Genomic DNA, 16,007 nt, shown 5'->3' with positions numbered 1-16,007 from the left:
TTTGTTTTTGTTTTTGCAGGTATACTAAACTGGGATATGCTGGAAATACAGAACCACAATTCATCATCCCTTCATGTAAGTTTAGTTTACTTGTTAGCAAATGGCAGTTGCTTTTAAAGATCTATTCAATAGCTTTGCTGGAGCCCCTGGTGGCGCTGTGGGTTAAACCCTTGTGCTGGCAGGACTGATGACTTCAAGGTTGGGTTGCTGACCTGAAGATTCCCGGTTCGAATCCAACCTGGGGAGAGCGTAGATTAGCTCTATCAGTTCCAGTTCCATGCAGGGACATGAGAGAAGCCTCCCACAAGGATGGTAAAATCATCAAAACATCCAGGAGTCCCATGAGCAAAGTCCTTGCAAATGGCCAATTATCTCAAACCAGAAGCGACTTGGCAGTTTCTCAAGTTGCTCCTGACATGAAAAAAAGTAGCTTTGCTGTACCATTATTTAATTTAAACCTATTGTTCTAAAAATGTGCATCAAAATTTCAGAGTTAAACAGTCTTCTGTGTGATAAGTATTTTGAGCAATGGAAAACTTTTCAAATTCACTGGAAAAACGTTTGCATTTTATTCATTTTTAGAAGTTAATATAATAGGGATTCCATTGGACTTTTTAAAAGGTTTCCATTAAAGGCTGCTTCTTTAAGTAACATTGTTCTGGTTAGAATGTAAATCTCAATTAACTAGATCTCGGAGATCTGTTAACCTTTTTAGTAATGTCATTAGATGACCAATTAGTGCAGCCCTGTCCTGGTAGGAAGTTTAATTTCACTGACTAGTTGAAAAATCAAAACAGATGCAACAAGATTAAAATAAGCTTAATGACAGGAACATTAACAGCTGGCAAGATCCAAATTGCAATCTGGGTTTTGTTGGAATGATTGCCTCAAGTTAGTGATCCAGGATATTGTCGTCATATGTCTGTGCTTTTCTGCTCTGGATCTAAGAAACCAATGAGCATTGAGTTGCTGGCTTCTTCTGCCTTGTAGGTCTTGCTTTTTCTTTGTTGTGATCTCTGAGCCTCGCAAATAGGATCTTATGCTTGCACAATGACTCCTTAGAAATGTTTTAGAGCTGAACGACTTCGTGAGAACCCTGCTTTCTCCCCATCTACCATGCACATCCAAGAATGCCATGATATTCCCCTCATTTTCTCAAAGTGTCTTCCAATTTTCCTCCTCTGTAGCTTTTCTGTCTTTCCTGTGAAACATAGCCCTATTCTTGGGAGAGCTACTATTGAACTCTTTTGTGGACACTATTTTCTTGTCTTTTTCCAAAGAGAAAGAAACAGTCTAAGTCATACAAGTACAAGTAACAAAAATTGAACTAATTAAACAATTTATTGCTTCTCTCTCCTTGAGGCCAAATTTGCAAGTAGTTACTTGAATAGTAGTTGATTGTTGCAATTTTCTTGCCCAAAAGGGAATCATCTATTCGTTAAGGCATCGATGACTAATATTTAATGTTTGATAGATAGAGCAGACTCACTTGCTTTATTACAGACTGTGGTTTGATCTAGGAATGTTAAGTGATATTGCTGATGCAGATGTAATATTACCAGTGGCTAGTTCATTTGAAAACAAAACAAAAAATTAAAAAAATGAGAAGACTGAATGGTTAGAGACTGAATAATGTAATGGCTTAATGCCAGCAACATTCTAAAACAGAATGCTGAGAAACAAAAGGGCTGAGGAGCAGAATGTTTAAATCAGGGTTGTTGTGTGTTTTCCGGGCTGTATGGCCATGTTCCAGAAGTATTCTCTCCTGACGTTTCGCCCACATCTATGGCAGGCATTCTCAGAGGTTGTGAGGTATTTGGCTATACGGCCCGGAAAACACACAACAATCCTGTGATTCTGGCCATGAAAGTCTTCGACAACACAATGTTTAAATCAATCTCAAGGATAGAGAAGTACAAAAAATGAAGAGGGGAAAGCACTTTCCTTCACAAATCTTTGAGGGGGAGGACTGAGCATATTAATTGGCATCTAGAAACCATGCAGTGATAGATAGTCAGCTGGAAATGAAAATCATTAAATTTCCCTGCTGGAATTTCTTACAGAGAACTTAAGGGAGACATAGAGAGGTATTTTCAGGGAGAAAGCTTTTTTTAAATTCACAATTTTTCCACATTCATAAGAAATGCCCCTAACTTCAATGAATGTGGAGGACTTACTGTAAATTATTTTATACCACCTTTTGAAGCAAAGCATTTTCAAAGCAATTCACAAAGTATTTTTTGTAGATGTATGAAATGTAATTAACAATTCACTTTTTACCTTTCCTGCCATCTCTCACATGTTTACTTGGTCTGCCATCCATATCCTTTTTCTTCTTCTCTGGTTTCCATGTTTGCATTTTAAAGTGGGAGCAGGTTGCCATCTTACTTGCTCTTTGTCCAATGAGCTGTTTGATGCATATGTTAGTCCACTTAAAAAGGCTTGATATTAATCCACTAGTGGTGTGGGTGCCAAAGCAAAATGCCACTAGCCAAGCTGCGGGACTGAACTTCATCTGAAAGTGGATACAGAAGCCCTGGATTACACTTTGAAATACAGGCAGTCCCCAATTTACAAACATCCGATTGACAAATGACTCATAGTTAAGAATGATGAGACAACAGGAAGTGAGAGAAATCTACCCTTAGGAAGGGAAATTTACTCTTGAAAACATTATCACGAGGAAAAGGTGTCTCCACTGAAGCTTTATCACCAATCCTTGTTTCCACAACAAGCCAAGTTTTTCAAAATCCAATTATCACAGGGACAGAAAGTGTGGTGAAATCTTACAAATCTTCAGAACCTATCTTGTTCATAACTTGGGGACTGCCAGTATGGTACTTTTACTGTTCATTGTATGCCTATCAAGGGCATGGATGGCAGGGCTTCTTGAACACTAGCATTTCTGTTATGACACATTTTGTTCCAGACATCAGTATTTTTAAGTTCACAAGTGGGTGTACATTTTACTGCACAAATTAGGCTTTTAAATAAAAGATGGGAGAATTTGAAGAAATCAGATGTAGCCATTCTTTTCCTTTTCCCTGCAACTCAGAAAAACTATTAGTCATATTTCTTTTTAATTTGTTTCTTATGTCATGACCCCTTGACATTGCTCAATTTGCCATTTATTTAACTGCAGTGCTGAGCTTTTTTTCAGTTTTAAATATACAGGAAGTCCCCATATTACAAACAAGATAGGCTCTGTAGGGTTCGTCTTAAGTTGAATTTGTATGTAACTTGGAACAGGTACATTTCTTAAGTGTAACCCCTATCTATCTATCTATCTATCTATCTATCTATCTATCTATCTTTGCATAGCACAGGGAAGGGTTAACATCCCTGTGGTGTTTGTTTTACTCTCTGTGTTCCTGTTCAGAAGGTTTCACCTCACTCTCTGTCGCTGTAATAATTGGATTTTAAAACATTTGGCTTGTTGTGGAAACAAGGAGACACCGTTCCCCCATGATAACTCTTTCAGGAGTAAATTTCCCTTCCTAAGGGCAGATTTTTCTCACTTCCTGTTGTCTTACCATTCCTAACTATGAGTCATTTGTCAATCGGATGTTTATAACCTGGGTATTGCCTGTACTATATTTTGTACTAGCTGTGCCCGGCCACGCGTTGCTGTGGTGAACTATGGTGGTATGGGAAATAAAGTATTGAGGAATTTGTGGTAGTTAAGGTAATGGGTAAAGATTTTCCCCTGACATTAAGTCCAGTCATGTGTGACTCTGAGGGTTGGTGCTCATCTCCATTTCTAAGCCAAAGAGCTGGCGTTGTCTGTAGACTCCTCCAAGGTCATGTGGGATGACTGCATGGAGCGCCGTTACCTTCCCGCCGGAGCAGTACCTATCCATCAACTCATTTGCATGTTTTTGAACTTTAGGGTTGGGAGAAGCTGGGGCTAACAGAAGCTGGGGCTCCCTCTGCTCCCCCAATTGAAACCTGCGATCTTTCAGTCCAGAAGTTTAGTTCAGCGCTTTAACACGCTGCGCCATCAGGGGATATTATTTCCTAAAGCTTGTGAATATACAATATTTCTGATTGTTTTTTTTTTTTTTGTCTGTTGGAGGCAAGTATGAATGCTGCAATTAGGCAAAATGATTAGCATGTAATGGCGTTTCAGCTTTAAAGTATGGCTGCTTCCTCCCTTAGTGAATTTTTTGTTGGTAGGTGTTAGTTGGCCCTGTTCTTTGCGATATTTTGCTTTCAGAGTGTTGCTGTTTATTTACTGTCCTGGTTTTAGAGATTATATTGTTCTGTATTATTCTACCACAGTAATTATTTCATATTACAGTAGAATCTCACTTATCCAACATTCGCTTATCCAGTGTACTGGATTATTCAACGCGGTCTGCCTTTTAGTAGTCAATGTTTTTGTAGTCAGTGTTTTAAATTCATTGTGATATTTTGGTGGTAAATTTGTAAATACAGTAATTTCTACATAGCATTACTGCGCCTGGAACTACTTTTTCTGTCAAATTTGTTGTATAACATGATGTTTTGGTGCTTAATTTGTATAATGATTACCTAATTTGATATTTAATTGGCTTTTCCTGAATCCCTTTTTATTATCCAACATATTCACTTATCCAACGTTCTGCCGGCCTGTTTATGTTGGATAAGTGAGACTGTACTGTATATTTATAACCTTATATTATCTGTTTAGAACTGGATTATATGACGCCCCTTCTACACAGCTGTATAAAATGCACACTGAAGTGGATATGGTAGTGTGGAGTCAAGATAGTTCAGTTCAAAGCAGATAATATAAGATTAAAAATGGGTTATATAGCTGTGTGGAAGGGCCTTGAGTCTACACTGCCATGTAATCCAGTTAAAATCTGATAATCTGTATTTTATAGGCAGTGTGGAAGAGGCCTAAGTGAGGCCTAACTCTGCCTGTCCCCTGGGCTGACTGGGTTGCTAGGAGACCAAGTGGGCGGAGCTTAGCCTTCTAACTGGCAGCAATTGGATAAAAACAATTATTCCTCTCCCTCTAATTAGGACTTTATTTTTCTTTTCTTTTTGTTGTATGAACATAGAGGCATGGATGAGAGGTTGTGCTGCCAAGTTTAGTGTTTCTGGGATGTGTAGTTTTGTTGTTTTGTCCTAGGCCGAAATTTCACTACCCTTTTATATAGATAGATAGATAGATAGATAGATAGATTACATGTAGTGTTATTTTAATGCATTCTTATAAGTTGTCGGTATCTTTTCTTTGGATAATTAAAAGTGTAAATATTTGACTAGTGGCTTAATTATTATCTAATGTGTTTTCAAAGGTTTTTCCCCACAACTCTAAGACATTTTATATTTTGTCATAGTTCACATCTTCAAATACCATGGCAACATGATTCTTTTTCCTACTTAGATGTATTGTCTAGTTCATTACTTAAGAATATACTGCTTTTCTAACAGTATGCTTTTTGTTCTTTCATATTCCAAAGTTGCCCAACACATGATTTAGTGGCAGAGTAACATATCTTAAGCATAAAGTGCATTGAAATGATTCCTGCCTGTGAAGGCTAGGTTTATACAACTATGATGCACTTGGTTAATTAATTATTCATCTGAATCAGATGAGTGTAACAGGTCTCTTATATAAATCCAAAATCTTCTCTGGAGAATTTGGAGAATCTTTTGCAGACATATATGGGAAGAAGCAAAACCTTTTTTTCTGAAGTGGAAGAGTACACAACCCAATCAGTAATATCCAATCAGACCTGTCAGTTGATACTCCAGAGATCTACATGCTACCTTTCTTCTCAGTTGAAAGAGTGAACCAGTTTCCACTACAATCTCCCTTGGGAGATGCGAGTTCCTTTACTGTTAATATGATTGTGGAATTATGAGTTGGATGACACAGTGCATTTGCATACTTTTACAATTTTTAATGAAATCATATTAAAATTTGGGAAGGAAACTGCTAAAAATACTGAATGAATTTCACTATTAAGCAGTGACTTGATTCCCCCCTTTTAATAATAATAATAATAATAATAATAATAATAATAATAATTATATCCCGCTTTACTCCATCACAGGAGAGGCTTACAACATATTAAAATCACATAAACAACAATCCAAATACATCAGTAATAAGTATAAAACATCATAAAATAAACAGTTCAGAAACAACAATAATATACATTCACATTCTTGTGGCATTATGTCAGCTCATATTGCACTTTGTTCCAGTCCCTAAACATTATGATGTTTCTTATCACTCCAGGTTAATTTCCTTCACTAAAGGCCTGTTTGAACAGGAAAGTTTTTAATTGGTTCTTGAAAGAAGAAAGGGAGGAAGCTGTTTTAATTTCTTTTGGGAGGGTGTTCCACAGGGTTGGGGCGGCCTCCAAAACTGCTCTTCCCTCATTGATGTCAGGTGCATTTGCGATGGTAGTGGCAGTGAGAGTTGGGCCTCACGAGAAGATCTTAAAGAGCGGGCCAGTTGGCAAGAGGAGATGGGGACCTGAACCATTTAGGGCTTTAAAGGTCAAAACCAACACCTTGAATTGGGTTTGGAAACAAATTGGCAGCCAGTTCAGGTGCTGTAGCAGAGGAGTTGAGTGCTCTCTGGGTTCAGCAGCTGTAAGTAACCTGACTGCAGTTCTTTGGACTAATTGAAGTTTCCAGGCACTCTTCAGGGGCAACCCCATGTAGAGCCTGTTAGTAATCTAAGTGGGATGTGACCAAGGCATTGGACCGCCATGGCCAAGTCTGACTTCTCAAGGTATGGGCGCAGTCGGCGCACAAGTTTTAATTGTGCAAAGGCCCTCCTGGCCATCACTAACACCTGGGCCTCCAGGCTTAGCGATGAATGTAAATTTGAATGTAACTTTTCCCATTGTTGTCATTATTTTCTGTTTTTGAAATGTTGCAACACAATTCTTTCAGTAATTCAGTCACACTTTTCCTTTCTATTTTAAGGTATCGCTATCAAGGAATCGGCTAAAGTTGTCGATCAAGCACAAAGAAGGGTTATGAAAGGTGTAGATGATCTAGATTTCTTTATTGGGGATGAAGCAATAGAAAAACCAACATATGCAACAAAGGTATTTGACACTAAATCTGATATTTTGGAAAAACCAGCCACCTTTCATACAGATTTGTTGCTTAGTCTTTGCAGATTTTTTTTTCTGGTAGAGCAGTTAGGGTTAGTATGTACACAGCATGCTAATGATTTAGTCTAGAAATATCCAAATAGAATCAGTAGACAACATAATGGAACTGGCAACTTTACTGTATGACATTTAAGTTTTAGCTTTCTTTATTACATTTCTGTACAGCAGATGTGTCAAAGCAAAATGACAGCATGGCAAACGCCTATCTGAGTCTAGGCTAACTTCAGAAGTGAGCATAGTTTTGAATGTTCCTCATCTAAAGCCAGGAATCTGATCATAGCCTCATACGAGCTAGTGTAACTCCATGGCTTGTTGGATATATATATAGTTCTAACTTTACTTTAAAACTTCGTATATTTTAAACAGTGGCCCATCCGTCATGGTATAGTTGAAGACTGGGACTTGATGGAGAGGTTTATGGAACAAGTTATCTTCAAGTATTTAAGGGCAGAACCTGAAGATCATTATTTCCTGTTGGTGAGTACAACCTATTTTTAAAGTTTCTGGTTTGGAACATTACCTTCTCTGTACACAAAGTTGAATTAACCATATCATTTACTGCTGTTCCTGCCGTTTATTGTTTTTATTTATGTCCACTTATCAACAAATATCTTGGCTTCTCACAGATATATCGAAATAAGCAATTCAAAACATGCTACAGTAATTTGAAAGCAACTAGAAAATACAACTTGAACATAAGACTTTCTTATTATGGAAGACAAAATGTAACAGTTATAAACTCAAATTAAAAAGTAAACCACAACATAAACAGTAAAACCAAGATCATAAGGTGTCATGCACACTTTTGATGAGAACTTTTAATCAAGAAGACATGCTAGAAAAAGGTTACTGGTAAATGTACATAGTATTCTTTTTTGTTGTTAAGAGCCCCAGAGCTTCTGAATTTTGAATGTCTTCGCTTCCATTTCTGTTTCCTAACTAGCAAAAGCTATCTGAGTTGAATAATGGTGTCCTGGCAACTGCATTTTAGATAAGTATCTCTCCAGAAATACAGAAGGACTATGTCTGATCTTTGAATAGAATTGAGACTGTTGAAATAACTGCTGTTGCTAAGATACAATTCTTTGTCACAGGCATTCAATTTCCTTTACTTTTTAAACTGTCATTTGAGTGATACAAGTCACCTTAATTTTAATCTGTTTACCAGGATGATAAAAACAATGTATGACCTTGTAAATAGACTGTTTTACAACTTCAGTATTTAGTGGGGATCTAAATATACTAAAGTCATTGGAAATAAATGTTCAGCTTCTGATATTGGAAATAAACTATGCTCATCATCTTGATGGAACACCGGCAATGAACACCAGGTGCTTTATTCTATTGCAGAGGAAGGAATGGCAAAACAATTTCTCAGTATTTCTTGCCAAAGAAAATCCTGTGAAAATTCATTGGATCGTCATAGGTCGGCAGGCAACTTGAAGGCACAATATACACAATGACAAAGAGGAGGAGGAGGACTGACATGAAATAACTGTATAGCAGTGCAGTTAAGAATAGGACAGGCCCTTCCCCATCCATTTGCTGATAGAGCTCACATCATATCATGCATAACATACATCAAAATCCCAGAATTGTTTAGTTCAATTGTTTAGCCATTGGATCTCTCAGTTCATGAGATGGGAAAGATTTGGTATTTGCCCTCAGTTTACTATGGCTATGCTTCAATCATGTTGGCCTGCCTTACATTTAGTTGTGAGGCTGAAGTCTTGACCCCTGAGCCAGGCCACTGCGCAGCCTGTAACCCAGGATTCCCTGTAAGATTCCTCATTTAGGAATGGGCTGCCCCACATTTTCTCACTCTTAAATGAATTCACCCATGGCTACAGATTTCATAGAATTAAAAGAAACTATTCCTACAAAAAGCAATGGTATACAATATACAAAGCAGAGAACAATTAAATGAGGAAAGCGGTTTACTATTAAGTAGAAAAAAATCCTCACCAGGAAAGGCTAATCAACTGCTTCTTAGTAAAATTCCTGCCTTTGCCCATTAACTGTCATCTTGCAAATGCCGTTACAAGGTTTCTGGGAAATTATATTATGTAGGAAAGGAATCTTAGAATAATAGAATAATAGAGTTGGAGGAGACCACATGGGCCATCTAGTCCAACCCTCTGCTATGCAGGAAAAGCACAAAGTATCCCTGACAGACGGCCATACAGTCTCTGTTTAAAAGTTTCCAAGGAAGGAGCTTCCACCACACTCCAAGGCAGAGTTCCACTGTTGAAGTCATTGAAACATGCAGCCCCTCCCCAAGATGGCTGAGCAGAAGTCCTGGTGAGCTCCTTGTGAGGGAATGACCAACTGGTGCTTCCACTTGGTCTCAGCAGGCCTGGTTTCTGAGCAACTGTCTGACATACATAGACAGTTGGCTCTGCTACCATGGTTATTCACTTTCCCTTCCCCCAACATGGACAGAAATAGGGCACCCAAATGGTAGATAGCCACCTTCTTTTCTGTCTATTAAAAAACAAAATCCAATTTCCACATGACATTCCTCAGCTCATGTTGTTTGTGGGACAATGGATGGGAACGATGATACAGCAATGCACTAACTTGGAATGTTGCTTCCCTCTTATGGAATAAGAAACATCAGGTCATAGGTTGAAAAATACAAATTACTTTTTGTATTTTAAACTGAGTTTAGACAATGTGAGATTTTACAGCACTTAAAAAACTTACTAGCTTGTTAGATATATTATATTTATATGATAGATGCAGAATGTATGGATGTATAACATCCTAGAAAACTGTAAAAGTAAGTATCTTGAGATCCTTTTGGGAGTTCATGTTAAAAAGTCCAATCTAATATTAAAATAATATTTGTGTGGTATGTTTTGTAAACACTAGTATGAGTTTTGAATTGATCAGATCCTTTTCTTTTATAGACTGAACCTCCTCTAAATACTCCAGAAAATAGGGAATATACTGCTGAAATCATGTTTGAGTCCTTCAATGTTCCTGGGCTTTACATTGCTGTTCAGGTGAGATAAAAGTCAGTGTTGCCTTACATGTCTGAAATACAGGTATACCTCAGTTAACAAAGGAGATGTGTTCCTGGCATTGCTACTTCAGCGTAAAAATTGATACCAGAAATAACATGAAATGAATAAGCATAGGTTCCAACACTAAAAGAAAAAGAAAAAAAGAAATGCAGTTCAACCATTCAACATGTTTCAGCAAACATTTTATCTAAAACTAATAATATACACATGTGAAACTAAAAAACCAGGCACGATACACCATGGATAAGCTAACAAAAACATTTTGTATCTTATAGAGATGACCTGAAGTCCTACTGCATCCAAAGATATTTTTTTCTTTCATCAGCATCCATTTTTTAAATGATTTTCATCTGTGCTTTAACATGATGGGTATAGCTGTTGAGGCAGGCTTATCTCTGCTCCCTTTTCTCTGGTTTGGTATTCAAAGATGCTTAATAAGAGACTCTGAAGGAAACTGCTCTTTTTCTTTACCTGTAGAAAACAGGTACACACTGTCATAGTGCGACTTGTTACTGTCCCATTTTTCCCCCCAGCACAAGCTTTGTCCTATTGTTTAGTGAGGACATGCTGCTGATGTCTGACACTGATATCACTATGTAACATGATTTTTGTTCCTGAGTTATAAATGTTGTTTCCTAATTGGTTCTATCATAAAAAATAAGGAAAAAGTTTATTAAACTACAAAAGCTTTATTTTTGCGGGACATACTGCAGCACATTTTGCTATAGTTTTAAAATGAATATCTCATCGAGTCTCAACCAATTCAACATAATTTGTGGCAGCCACAAAAATGAGGTTTTTGGAGTATAACAACTACTTTGAAAGTAAGTACTGCACAGTTAAACAGGAAATAACAATTTCAAACCAGGAATAGAAAATACTTGACTTTTTAAAACATAGTGTAATCTGTGTTTCTCTAGCCTTTCCTCACCATTTTCTAAATACAAGTGCTGTTAAAAAAATTCCAGCTAGACAGAGGGCAAGAAGGAAAGGGACAGGCAGGTGTAAAGAGACCTTATAAAAACTTCTTTATACAAAACTGTTTTTCAGAAAATAAGGTGATATTTAAGCTAGAGCTTTTCATGTGCTTTTAGACCCAAATGAACATTGGGACTTTCTGCTTTAAATCTAGCTGGCTATACAGTGACTTTGGATGTTTGGTTATCAGAGATGCCAGAACATCATGTCTATTTTGTTTGAAGTCAAATCTCTAAAGCCCACTGTAGTTGGGCTGGATATGAGCATAGAGCCTGGCCTCTATTCCAATAGGAACGCCTCTCCTAAAACATCTTTTTTATTAGACTAGTCTCCCACTACGGCTTCTGGCTGGAACTTTCTTTATGAATAAAGAGAATTCCAGCCAGAAGCCGTAGTGGGAGACATTTTTTAAATGGCTTTACTCTATGAATGAAGCCATTTAAAAAATAAAAATATGCTGAGTTTGGAAGGAGGGCCATGTTTAGCTGTGTTTTCAATCATCTCACACCCATCCTGCTGTGTAAGAAATTATCTGTGCCAGCTGAAGTGATGAAATCATCTGTGAAAATTTTCCTAATGATTAATGTTTCCATGTTTAAAAAAATAAGTTAATTACAAAAGACATGTTTCATAAAATTCATTAAAATATCTGTTTTGAGAACTTTGCCTTGCTCACATAAATAGGATCCCAGGGAAACAATGTAATTCAAGCAGTTATGAATCGGAATCGAAAAATTCTGCAAACAGTTACAGTGAAATGAGCTGTCCCCAGTAGCCCCACAAGAAGAGAATTAAATTCTTTTTAAGTAGATCAGCAGATAAAAAGAAGACATTATGCATAGTTTGAGTGTGTTTGATTAGACAATGAGTGGACTGTAAGTCCCTGTCCTTCAAATTTAAATAAATGACGTATGGGAAGCACATGTTTCAGGGGAGAAAATAAATACAAGTATTTTAATAAAATAATTTCCACATGTTTTTGTCTGGACATAATTTTTGAACATTTTTGTCAGATATTTAGTTTAAATGGGAGGTTAGTACTCCATGAGCTTTCCTTTAGTAAGTAACAAACATTAAATCATATCGAGTTCTATTTACAACATTGGTTGACCTTTTAGTCCAGAAAGCACACAGCATTGCTTGAGATGTGTATTTTTGCTGCTATATTTGGCTAAAAGTACAGTTAAGTTGTAAATAAATGTTTAATAAGTGATAACAAGCCATTTTAGTGAAATCTTGAATTACAGCTTGGTCATAATTGTACCTTTGAGCCAAATGTTAAAACTTCTGATGTTCTATGTGTTTATTTCTAAATTTTGTTGGGTTTTTAGACCAGGAAACTGATGAACTGCAGTCATCTACTATATTGTAAAATTAATAATTTAATGTATTTTATAAACATCTAAATGCAGTTTTTTTGTGACTGTCTTTTAAGAAACAGATTGTGTACTTCATGGTTGTATCTTTGTATTTCATGCCAGGATAGAACTTTCCCAGGCTTCTCTTTAAACAATGTATACAGTTTCCAGTTTAGAGTTTAATAATGTTAAAAGTAAATTATTTTGCTATCAAAGGAAGCACAAAATTGCCACAGAGAGCATAGTTCACATTTCAGTCTGATCTATAATTACCTGTGCAATAAGGTGCACTTAAGAGGACAGACTCTTAAGTGATATTTCTATGCCAGTTTGCAGGTGGGATTTACAGTAAAAACTGCTCTTGTCTGTCTATTTCCAGTAAACAGAGCCATCTTTGAATATTTTTAGGATAGATGGATATTATCAGTACTGCAGTCTAATCTTTCTGAGTTGGGTCTCCATTAGTACATTAATTCCTTATCATGTTCTCCAGAATATCTCATTCTCTGTTACAGTTTGTACTTTATTGATTTTTATTTGCATCATTCTAAATTTGCAGGGATATTTGACATTTTGAGCTATAATTGGTTGATGATAGTTTCCTTTGTTTAAAGATAGGTATCTTAGAAACATTAGCAGTCTTTCACTTAATGACTTTGAGTCTCACAATGGAAAAGTAAAACAAATAAAGAGCCATGCTACTATGGTGAACTAGAAAAGAAATTTATGTTTCCTTACACCAATCCCAGAAACTGGGTCATTGATGCAGGAAGTTCTTCTCAGGGCCCTTCCACACAGCCATATAACCCAGAATATCAAGGCAGAAAATCCCACAATACCTGCTTTGAACTGGAATATATGGCAGTCTGGCCTCAGATATTGTGGGATTTTTCTGCCTTGATATTCTGGGTTATATGGCTGTGTGAAAGGGCCCTCACATGCTGAAAGGGAATATTCTCTGATAGTTCCTTTATCACAGTGGTTATGGGAAGGAAAGCACTTTTATTTCCAGGCAGTTAAAATTTAGCATCCCTTTGGTTGGGTAATGCCTGTATCTGACAGTGTCTTGTTTTATAAAAACAGCCCCAGCACTAGAGTTCAAAACACAACATATTCCTAGTTCTTGATTTTTAGCGTTGTAAATGTTTTAATGGATTTTAACAATGAATTTTAAAACTCATGTTTAATTCTGTTTTAATGTTTGCATAATTATATATTGGTATTCATGTGGTCATACTTTTAATTGTAAGCCGCTTTGAGTCTCCTTTGGGACAGATAAAGTGGGGTATAAATAAACATAATAATAATTATCATCATCGTTGTTGTTGTTGTTGTTTTCTTATCAATATATAGAGTACTGCTTCAAGTATTTATGTGATATTTTATGGTTTTGATGTCTAATTTTTGTATTCCTCTATTCACATTGTGTGGTGTAATGTGACTGTATTACATGGTTTCGCCTTATATGATACTGTTTTTTGGTGAATAGAATTTTAGAGTGTATATAAAATACCAACGTTGATTTTCTTTTCCTTTGATAAGGCTGTCCTTGCCTTAGCTGCATCTTGGACATCCAGACAAGTAGGAGAGCGAACACTGACTGGGACAGTTATAGACAGTGGAGATGGTGTCACTCATGTCATTCCTGTGGTAAGTAAACATTTCAATGTGCTGCATTCTGTTCTCTTTTAGCTCTCTAGAGAAATATCTAGTATGAAATTTGATAGTGTTTTGCCTTCAGTATACTGCTGCCATGTGTCGTATGAAAAATACAGTGCTATTTGTCCACTTCTCCCCATTGGCTATAAAAATGTGAATGTGCTTTGAAATATATTACATATTATGGTGGAGTATGACCTCCATATCCACAGGGGATCCCAAGACACCCCCCATGGATACCTGAAACCATGGATAATAGTTAAACCCCATACTTTGAATACAAAAATATGGAAGCATACCATAGAATCACCATAAATATTGCATCGTGGATAAAGTGTCATACTATAATTGAAAAATGAGTCAAATTTTCCACATATCTGTTGGCCTACTTCACTGTAGTTAAATAACAAGGTTTTAGGATGAAATGATGATCTGTATGATTATATCAATATGAGGCATTTTATAACAATCTGATAATATCTTTTACATCTCCCTCCAGAACTCTCTCTTTACTTGGGCTACTATATTGGTAATACTGATGCAAAGCTATCTCTATAAGATTGATTTTAAAGTCTTGGTTTCAATTCATTGGGGACCAGAGAACATTGACTGTTTTATTGTTGAGCTTAATGGTGACATGATTCATCATGTGTTGAAAACGCAGCCTTATCCCCATGTGAGAAAATTTACTGGAAGGCATAGAGTAGTGGGACTTTTATGTGATATGCACTAATTAGTACACCATAGTAATGGAATGTTCAGATATATCCTCTAAATCACAGCACATCTGCTTTCAAAGGTATTTTGTACTGGTTGAAGATTAAAGCTAAATTCTGAGATGAAGTTCATTGAGGTCTTTTATTTTCAGGCTGAAGGTTATGTGATCGGCAGCTGTATCAAACATATTCCAATTGCAGGACGAGATATAACTTACTTTATTCAGCAATTGCTAAGAGAGCGAGAAGTAGGAATCCCTCCTGAACAATCATTGGAAACTGCGAAAGCAGTGAAGGTAATTAAAAAAAGTATTGATAAAATAAACATGATTAAGTCAATTTTTTTTGCTAAGACAAAAAAACCTGTACTATGTAGGTGACATGCCCATGGGCCCTCTCCAACCCATATGGAAGTTTGTTAGCAACAACATTGTTTTCTTTTAATTGAAGCAACTGAAACTTTCTATAGCATTGAGACCTGTCAGTTAAGGTGCTATAAAACTGTATTTAATCCACAGTGTAGGTACAACCTGTGTTACAACAGCTTATCAATTTCTAGGCACAATTGATAAATGCTGATTATGACCTTTAGGACCATAAATGTATTAGGACCAGATTACCTGAAATAATGCCTTTTGCCATATGAACCAGCCTAAGTTGCAGGTTCCTGTGGGAGAGGCCCTTGTCTTTATTCCACCAACATCTAATACGTATTTGTCAGGAACATGAGAAAAGATTTTTCAAAGACCTTGTCTAGAATTTGCAACTCCCTACTGGACATATAAAAAAAATCTGGGGGATGTAAAGAATAATTAGATTGTTTTCTCCTCTAGTGGGTAGAAAATCAATGTACTGTACTTGTTTGTTGTGATTTGCAAGGATTAAATAAGCAGAGATTGGCATTCCCATTTCTCATAACAGGAAGCATTATCTATCTCCATTGATTGCCTTCTATTGGAATATAATACCAAAGTTAAACTGATACTTGGCCTTTCGATTTGATTTGCTGTCTCTGTTGCTCTGTGTAATAACCTTGCTTTTAATTTAATGATAATTTAGCTGGTTCTTATTTTTATATGTTCTCATTAAATTTTTAGATGGATTCATATTCATTTTAACTGAGAGTTTTACTATCAG

General features: G+C 36.5%; 1 protein-coding gene across 1 annotated transcript in view; it reads left to right on the top strand.

Annotated features, from left to right (window-relative positions):
* Positions 1–16,007, top strand: part of actr3 (actin related protein 3) — a 46,730-nt gene that overhangs the window by 23,522 nt on the left and 7,201 nt on the right. The window contains exons 2-7 of the mRNA XM_008109634.3: positions 20–75; positions 6,937–7,061; positions 7,497–7,607; positions 10,043–10,138; positions 14,038–14,145; positions 15,023–15,166. Of these exons, the coding sequence (XP_008107841.1) occupies positions 20–75; positions 6,937–7,061; positions 7,497–7,607; positions 10,043–10,138; positions 14,038–14,145; positions 15,023–15,166 (640 nt within the window). The remainder of the gene's footprint in view (positions 1–19; positions 76–6,936; positions 7,062–7,496; positions 7,608–10,042; positions 10,139–14,037; positions 14,146–15,022; positions 15,167–16,007) is intronic.

This window comes from Anolis carolinensis, chromosome 1, assembly GCF_035594765.1.
Source record: "Anolis carolinensis isolate JA03-04 chromosome 1, rAnoCar3.1.pri, whole genome shotgun sequence".
In the NCBI taxonomy this organism is placed as follows: Eukaryota; Metazoa; Chordata; class Lepidosauria; order Squamata; family Dactyloidae; genus Anolis; species Anolis carolinensis.
Note: the sequence above shows the minus strand (reverse complement) of the source record. Positions and strands in the feature narration are given on the sequence as shown.